Source organism: Styela clava, chromosome 6 (genome assembly GCF_964204865.1).
Source record: "Styela clava chromosome 6, kaStyClav1.hap1.2, whole genome shotgun sequence".
Classification (NCBI taxonomy): domain Eukaryota; kingdom Metazoa; phylum Chordata; class Ascidiacea; order Stolidobranchia; family Styelidae; genus Styela; species Styela clava.
In genome coordinates, this window is record NC_135255.1 from 6,138,269 (window position 1) to 6,147,590 (window position 9,322).

General features: G+C 36.8%; 1 protein-coding gene across 2 annotated transcripts; it reads right to left on the reverse strand.

Moving 5' to 3' along the window:
• Positions 1–5: 5 nt before the first annotated feature.
• LOC120331250 (serine/threonine-protein phosphatase 2A regulatory subunit B'' subunit gamma-like) lies at positions 6–9,315 on the reverse strand. 2 transcript variants are annotated; one of them, XM_078113494.1, is made up of 2 exons: positions 9,171–9,315; positions 6–2,850 (listed from the first exon to the last, which is right to left on the reverse strand). In XM_078113494.1, the coding sequence occupies exon 2, from the start codon at positions 2,292–2,294 to the stop codon at positions 945–947; it is 1,350 nt and encodes a 449-aa protein (XP_077969620.1). In that variant the 5' UTR covers positions 2,295–2,850; positions 9,171–9,315; the 3' UTR covers positions 6–944. The 2 variants fall into 2 exon arrangements, with proteins under 2 accessions (XP_077969620.1, XP_077969621.1); XM_078113495.1 differs by having other exon boundaries at positions 6–3,064; positions 9,171–9,298.
• Between the last annotated feature and the right edge of the window lie 7 nt (positions 9,316–9,322).

The following is a 9,322-nucleotide window of genomic DNA, read 5'->3' on the forward strand; positions in this document are numbered from 1 at the left end:
ACAACCTAGAAATATGAGAAATCAAAAAATATGTGTTAAAAAAGTTAAAAAAAGAGTTCATAACACAAATAGAGGATCCTGCGGCTATGGCAGGGAATGGCCCTGTTTTATTAATGGTAATCACAATATAATATGATCAGTTAGGTTGGGAACAGAATTGCAGAACTGGAACATTGGTTTCTAAATTGATCGCAGATTGATTGCTAGACAGGGTTGGTATAAATAATAAAAACAAAGTAAGCAGATGTATGGCTATGATACTGTAGATTGGTGGATTCATATTAAAATTATTTGGTAATCCAAAACTCTGCTCTGCAAATCATTTCTGAGTTTCAACCATTCATAATGATGAATGATGATGATATTTGAAATTCAGAGATAGCAATTGAATGAAATAGAAATATTGGAAAAATAGAAATTTAGTCAAAAACTCTAAGAAATTCCAGTTTATACAATATAGAAAATTATGAAATGTGTTATTTCTAAAAACAACCTTTCACAACTCTTGAAAGCCAAGTTGAAATTTTTATGAATCCAAAATTTTAATTCGAATACATAAAGTACTTCGAACAAAGTTCATGAAGATACCTAGGCCTATCTTCTAAATTTCAAGATCACCCAAGATATAATTATATCATAATATCACAAAATCATCAAATTTACATCTCCAAAATTCCAACTACACCAACTATGGCAAGGTGATTGGCATAAGTCAATTACTGTATAAACCAAGTCTCGCAAACCAAATGTCTTTCTTGTGTATTCATCAGCATTTTGTTTATATTTGCATACTCCCATTCCAAACAAGGCTCTCCACAATCATCTAATGATATGTAAATCATGTAAGCCCCACACAACGCATAACAACATTTTTTCATATCCGATTATTAAGATGCCTTGTGAAGAAATTGCAAACGTAACACAGTAGATAATACTACTAATTGTCAGACATCGTCATCTGCTGCAGAATCTACAACAAGAACTTCTCTGTTTTCATAGGTCCAGAATCCATTAAGATCAATCAAGATATTTGTTACAGTTTCACCTTGGCCACTGCTGATTAAATCTTGCAATGTTATTTTCAATGGGTCGTTAGGTTTCACCATATCAAAAATTTCATCTTTCACATCAGCAAATGATACTGGGTCCTGTCCATGCAATTTCATCATTTCCTGAATAGCTCTGAAGAAGTAATTTAAAGAAAATACATTCAGATACGCTCTGTTTTGTACATCAAGTAATTTGAATAGATATTGTAGCGCAGCAGGTTCTTTTCTATTTTCCATAGCAAGAACAAAATCGAGATAAGTTTTATAATCCATTTCACCGTCGTATGTTAAACACTCTTGAAAGACTCGATCAAGAAACACTTTAGTTAATGTCCCTGTTCCATATCTCGCCAGCTCTTCTTTGCTTAACATTCCGTTATGATCTTTATCAAGATTCAAATATTGTCCATAAACACGTAAAGCGGAAGGTGCAGAAAACCAGTTAGATTCTTGAACTTCTTTCGATAATTCTTCATCTCTGAGTTCTAATAAATCATCTAGAAATCCACAAGCAAGTATATCCTGAATTTTAATTCTACCCGTTCTCATCGGGTCCAGGAAGAAAAAAAATTTTCGAACCCCTGTACAGACGTAAAATGAATAGAATGATCTCTCAAGCCCATCAAGTTGAGGTAGAGTAGGAATGAGTTCTAGTATGTAATTCTCCAAATCTGCTTCTCTCAAATATCCTTGTCCGGCCACATCATATAAACTTAAACCAATTCTTGTTTGATGAAGCCACACTTTTCTCATAACATAATTAAAAAATTGTAAAATTGAAATTCTTCCCATATAATCTTTTTGATTTAACTTTGAAAAAATTATCGCTGTAAAAAATTGTTTGCATTTCTCTCCTGCTTTCTTCCCAACTTCCAGAAAATCTTCATAATTGATCATTTGTTCTTCATTTGTAGTAGGGGGTGTATGATGTTTATCAAGAAGATACCAAAGATTCTGTAACTCATCATTATCAAGCAATTCTCTGCTTCTTCGTTGAAGAAAAACAGCTCTGGATTCTTCTCTTAATTTTTGCAATAAAATTTCATCCTCAGCAGGAAGCCTGTAATAAAATCGTGGAATGGTTTTGTATGTTTCACATTTGCTGGTTGAACTGCCTCTCCATTTTGTATATAATTCAGTAAATTGATTCAACTCTTTTGCTGTTTTTTCCTCTTCTGTTTCAGCCGAAGTACTTGATGTAGCTTGTGACTGCAAAGCATTTTTCAATTTGGATTTCCAGTCCATGTCACTTTTTTTCAAATCCTTCCCAGAATATGTATGTATACAGGTAATTAAATAATGGAACAGACTTTTCCACTATCAAACTATAGGTTACCTGAAATATCAGTTAAAAAATTAAGTTATTAAAAATAAGAGTTAGTGAAGCTGGAGAATAAAATGCAATTAGTAGAAACATCAAATTCTCAATTTTATTTACAGATACCATGAAAATGTGAATACCCAACAGCAGACTGCATTATATTAACTAGTTATATACTACTAGTTATATCAACTTATATCAGGAGCCTGGAACTTTTTTGGTCAAAAGAGCCTTGAAAGGTACGTATATTCAATGACATTTCGGTGCGAGCCATATAACATTTTTTCACCACTTTATCATGTCTTGAATTTCTACTCAACAATTAGAACAAACAATATCAATATACAATTAATAATATGTCGCTGAGGGGCTTGAAGGACTGCTCACATTCAGCACAAGCTGAAATCCACGATACTCATCACCTTTCTTTCTTTTGGGCATCTCAGTATTGTAGTGCTTTAAAAATTAGCTTTGTCCAATCTAAATATTACAAATAAACAATACAAGCGGACAAAATACTTTAATTCCTTTATTGTTCCACGACTCTAACGCTTCGTGATATCACAAAATATGTTCCAGAATCCTAGATTCCGAGTTTTGTCACATTGCTAGTCTGGCAATTTCCTCGTATAACATTGACATTCGCTGAAGCGCTCGTTCTCAAACGTATTGGCAAATTTTCAGCCAAATTTGTCTATAAAAGAGGAACCTGTTCACAGTAGTAAGCTTAGCCTTAGAATATTGGATTTTTGTGGCAGCAATATGTTGTCACCAAAAGAGACATAAATGGCTCGCGAGCCATGGGTTCCCGACCTATGACTGTATGACTCACGGTACAGCGGTACAGGTGTATCATGATTAGGGATGTAAGTTTCAGAATTTCGAATCCAAGCGATTCGAATCAAACTTAATTCGAATCGATTTGAAGCAATTTAAGAAAAAACGGCTTGATTCTATTTAAAAAAAAATGATAATTTAGATACCACGCAGCGATTGCACAATGCAGGGACGAGTCTCAACATCGACCAAAAGCGTTTGTTCTCCTTGCGTTTAAAGCGTTCCCAGGTCGTAACACTCGGGGGTTGTTATATTCCATCTCATCATTGACCAAAAGCGTTTATTTTCCCTATGTTTACAGCGTTCCCGAGTTGGAACACTAGGAGTATTTTACATGGGTCACAGCTTTAGAGAAAACAATGTTTTTTAGACTATTTAAAATGTTAAGAAGTTTTACAAATCCTACATTATATAAACGTTTCTATTAATTACCTATGTAATGTCATTATAATAACAGCATTATTCCTCATTTAAAACAAAGGTCTGCGATTTCTTCCCTTGGTATCATTTGATTTCCTCTAAAAATACGGCGCAAACGGTACTAACACATGTCTCACTGGCGTTTATCATTTGGATGAATATTGAAAGTTAATTTCAGAAGAAACGATCACTATACAAACTACACAAAACTTCTCTAATATATTAGTACCGGTACTAGGTAGTTGATGCAACCATTCAATGGGTTTTTCTACTAACTATACTCATTCTTCAAGTTCATCATTGATATCTCATCACACTTTATGCTATAGTTCTTCCAAATTTAAAGAAAGTTAACGATAATATCATGTTATACTAAATAGAATCAGATTCGGAAATATTCGAATCAGAACATTCCGATTCGGAATTCGATTCGAAAATAAAATATTCGAAACTTACCGTATTTATTCGATTATAACGCGCAAAATTTTGAACTGAATTTTAGGCAAAAATCAATGCTGCGCGTTATACACGAGGTCTGAGAAATGCGGTATTGAAAATGTGGTTTTAAACATCTGAAACGTGCGTGCGCTCGCGCATGGACATTCCAATGCAGGACGATTTCGTGCAAGCACACGCACATGCGACAGCTCAGCGTGCGCTTGATATTCGTGCAAGCGTTCGATTTCGTGCAAGCACACGCACATGCGACAGCTCAGCATGCGTTTGACATTCCCGCTGTGTTGAGAATATTTATTTGCCATTATCGTACTGTACTGTAGATACCCATTATATATTACCCATTATCTATTATGGCAAGACAAAAACGTTCTGCATATAGGGCTGCATTCAAACTGGAGGTTGTTGATTATGCGGAAACTCATGGAAATAGAAAAGCTTCTAGAGAATTCAATCCCCAAAAAAAAAACCCATGAACAGAAATCGAACAGTTGTTTGGTGAATCAGAGACTGAATCCGATTTTGAAGAGTTTTGAATTACTGTGTGCTTTTAATAAATTTTTGTTCATGCTGTGAGTTGTTACCTTATGTGCTTACCAGTAGGCTAGTTAGTAGAGAAAAAATAAAAAAAATTTTATACCAATTTTCATTCAAAATTTAAAGGTGCGCGTTATACACGAGTGCGCGTTATAATTGAATAAATACGGTATATCCCTAATCATGATATCACAAATATAAATATGATGAGAATGCATTCAATACATATAGCAGTATAGGGTGGCTTACCCACTTTGCGGACACGACCTATTTGCGGCCATCAACTTCATCGATTTAATTAATGCCGAAAAAATTAACGGACCGCGACGATATTTCTCACACGCTATCGCCCACTTATCCCTCGTAGCTCTGCGAAATTACACTAAAATGCGGCCACACACAAAAAAGTTACGACCGAAAAACCGACCGAAGAAAAAAAACGGACTATTTTTTCATGTTGCCAACTACCCATCGTCCCTTTGGAATAGCTTGAAAATCTATAGAAATATGATAGATAAAAACATGAAAATTGGCAGGTGAGTGGAGTTGTGGTTTATTTAACCATCTTCAAAATTTCACGTTTCTACATCAAAAGGGGGGGGGAATGGGGGGGTGCGCATTCCCAATAAGTCGATAATATATTCGGCAGCCAATTTGCGACCACCATGTTTTTGTGTGTTTGACTGCTGCCATGCGGTGCTTCGTTTGTAATTTGACGGGTTATGTCCTAAAAGGTTGAGTTAACAGTTCGTCCTTTAACTTATTAGAATCAACGCGTAGAAGTTTAATTGTCAGAATATTCCTGGCCTAAGCAACATTTATTGATAAATTGACACGAGGTGAGTATGACTGAATTAGTGCAGCGGGCCAGGTAGATATACATGCATGGTTGTAAACATTGCCTCGCTTTCGTAGTTATGCGTGCTATTCAAAGAGAGAGATTTTTATTTGTCAGTTTTTAGTAGTGCTTCCAAAAATTAAAGAGAATTTTTATGGGGTCAAGGGTCACGGAAACATCCATCCTGTTGGCCGAAATGAAAAAAAAAATGAAATTTTATGAACTTTGTTAGTTTTTTTTCCGTACAGATATATTAAATTAAAAAAATGCCTGGACACATTACAAAACGTAAAATAAAGTACACGAAGGAAAATTTGAAAAAAGCTTTAAAAGCCATTACTGAAAAAAAAATGTCTCATCGCGAAGCAGCAGAGCGTTACGGAATCCCCAAATCTACTTTGACCGATCGTATAACAGGTATGTATATTTTTTTTATTACAAATCATTCCAATTTATCATAGTAACGGCGTCATATCTTACATTTTCAAGGAAAAAGGTCATTGGATGTAATGCCTAAACGTGGGCCCCCCACTGCTTTATCATCCGAAGAGGAAGAGTCGCTGAAAACATTTTTGAAGGACATGGCCAAGCGTGGACTCGGGATGGGCAAGAGAGACGTGAGACATATCCTAATCTACACCAAATCTGAGTGATAGCATTTTTTCAAATAATTACCTTTTTTCAGGTGCTTCAAACGGTAAAAAACATGCTAGATTTGTCGGGAAAGCGTGTGCGGTATTTCAGGAATAATCTCCCAAGTGACTCCTGGTGGTGCGGATTCTTGTCGCGGAACCCGGACCTGAAAACCATGACAACGGAAAAATTGGAGGTGGCGCGAGCCATGGCTTGTTCGGAAAAAAAGGTGAGCAGTTGGATGGAAAAGTACACGGCAATGTTAGAGGAAAACAACATCACGAACGGAAGTAGTATATACAACTGCGACGAAACCGGATTTTCTTTTCAAACGAAAGCCGGTAAAAAAGTCGTGGCTGGCAGGGGGATGAAAACCTGCTATAACATCACCAGCAGCAATAAAACTCAAATCACGGTGCTGATTTGCATCAGCGCCAGCGGTAACATCCTTCCGCCCTACATACTTTTCCCCGGCAAGCGTATGAATCCGTCTCATGCACTGGATTTTCCCGATGGCAGCAGATGTCATGTGACTGATAAGGGCTGGATGACTAAAGATTCATTCTATGACTGGATGGAACAACTATTCATACCTAATTTACCTAACAAGTCAACAAGGGGGGCCGTCGTACTTCTTCTTGATGGTCACACGTCCCACAAAGATTTTCGCACAAGCACGTTAGCCCGAGAAAATAATATCATTCTCTACTGTTTGCCTGCCCACACTACACATATTCTGCAGCCACTGGACAAAGGATTTTATGGCCCTTTCAAAGGAAATTGGAGTCGCTGTTGTGATTCTTTTTTTGGAAAAGAGCAGTGTGTGGTTGATAAGTACACCTTTGGTCGAGTTTTTACCCAGGCGTACTTACGAACCTCACGCTTGGATGTGATAGTAAATTCATTTAAATCATGTGGCGTCTGGCCTCCAAATATTGGAGCTGTGGATTTGGAAAAAGCATTACCGTCCACCATATTTGTTGACGATGAACCATCAATGTCAAAATCCCCAAAGCCCTCGGCCCACGCTAATTCTCAACAACAGATATGGGAAGCGAATGGCTCTGCGATTACTGACGTAGAACCTGTCTTCGATAATCTCGACATGGCCCCAATGTCGCTTGCTGACCCAAAGTTTATTGAAGGTGGAAATATAGAATTCCCGACTAAAAGCATGTTGGCGTCGAATGAACTAGATCATGATGTGTCGTACTTGGATTTACTTTTATTTGACGACGAACAGCCTGAAGACGCACTTATCACTTTGAATATGTCTGATATATTGGATGACCAGCCATCTACATCTCGATCACCCGATCCTGGTTGTAATACAACAGATGTTGTTGAGCTAAATCTAAATGATCAGAGTACAAGTGCTTTAGCATCCCCGGCTTCCAAAATGTACGAGAGTCTGTCACCAATTGATTCTAAGGGCAGGAGAGCTTTAGAGGCGTTGGAAAGGGGTATGAATAGAGATGAAAAGACACTGTTTGAAAAGAAGTTAGAGTGTGGAGACATAGAAGGCAGTGGGGTATATATCGCATGGAGACACCTGAAGTTGGAGACTTTGAAAGAACTAGAAAATAGAAAAAGAGAAATAAGAAGTTTTTGTGTTAATACGGATTCGACAAATTTGGCTAGAAAAGAGTTGTTTAAAATACCAGAAAAGAAAAGGCCCGTGAAAAATTACAAAAATATGCCACTATATAATTTGTCATCTGATCGAGCTGTAACGGAGTTGAAAGATTCAATCGAGAAAAAAAGGCTAGCTGAGGAACAAAAAAGGAAAAGGGCAGACAGAAAAGAGATAAGCAAAATTCAAAGATCAGAAAAACAGAAAAATATGAGTTTAGAGAAGGTCAAACCTCTGAAAAGGAGACGAAATTTGTCTATAAAACAAAAAGAAAAAAAGAAGGAAGATTGCAATGTATGTAAGGTGCAGTTCAATGGTGGGCCTGATGAACCACGCTGGATTGCGTGCGATCAGTGCGATAAGTGGTTCCATCTGCACTGCACAGAGCTGAATCCGCATTTAAGCGCATCAGCAGTAGAGGGACTTCGTTGGTTTTGCTGCAAATGTATTTCTGCCATATAGAATATTTTACTGCGACTATGTGAGTAATAAAAAATTCTTGTTGGAATTGATTGTGTGTCTTATATTCTCTAAGCAACATTTTATCTACAAGTACACAAAAATATGGTCATAGTTTAAATCAAAACATAGTCTTTAAAAATTGCCAGTGATGTACGAAATACGCAAAAGGGTAATGTTTCTAACATATAAGGCAGAAACTTGAAAATATCACATATAACTTTTGATGAGAAGTGAACACAATGGCAATTTTGTTGAAAATATCAGGTAAAAATTGCTGTTTGCGTCGAAAGCAACAAACTCATTTAGTAAAATTTTATTGTTTCAAGGACGGTTAAGGGTTATGCTATTTTATTGTTTTGATGCCACTATTGAAGGCTAAATCGCGGCACGTATATTCAAAAACATGTGGGTTTTCGAAATAACCGTGTTGTTAAAATATATGACGGTCAAAAATGCAATTAAAAGTCCAGTTTTTCCACGCATGACTGCATATGTTGTAGTCTCGACGCAGCCGAAACGATGTTTAAGGCTCGAAATCCGTGGTCGCACGCTGGTCGTTCGGTCGCAATTTCGTCTTCTGAGTGTCGTACTTTGGTGGTTTGTATAGCTTTAACCCCTGGTCGTAGAAAGTTAATTCGAGTTGTAGCGTGTAGAATAAATGCCAATGAACATACGGTGAAAAAATTACCGGGTTAGAAATATTGGTTTTTATTTTATAGCGGTTTGAATGAAATCGTCCGCAAACTGGCTGCACCACCCTAGTACGGTAGGTAATATCCTACAAACCAACATTGATGACTACACTTAACTGGTAACTGCTGATCTTTACCGGTACCGTATGACATTACTGATTTACCATTCGAAACTTTTATTTTCATTTGATTGAAGTCGATATTAGAACAACGTATAAAAACAATAGGTCGGTATTTAAAATTAATAGTCAACTCCCAATACTCAAGACAAGATCCAGCAATACATATTTACCTTAAGCTGTCCTTCTCTGCAAATAATATAATGGCTACTAGGCCTATATCTGATTGCTCGGAATTGTGCCATCACTTCGACAAATGTGTAACGTTTAAATCCCTTTTGTTTTGAGTATTCCAACGGTCGCAATGCGTCTGCAGTAACGGCGT

Bases quoted from the DNA above. Each gene is read 5' to 3' on its own strand.
- LOC120331250 (XM_078113494.1), bottom strand. From the start codon at position 2,294: ATGGACTGGAAATCCAAATTGAAAAATGCTTTGCAGTCACAAGCTACA.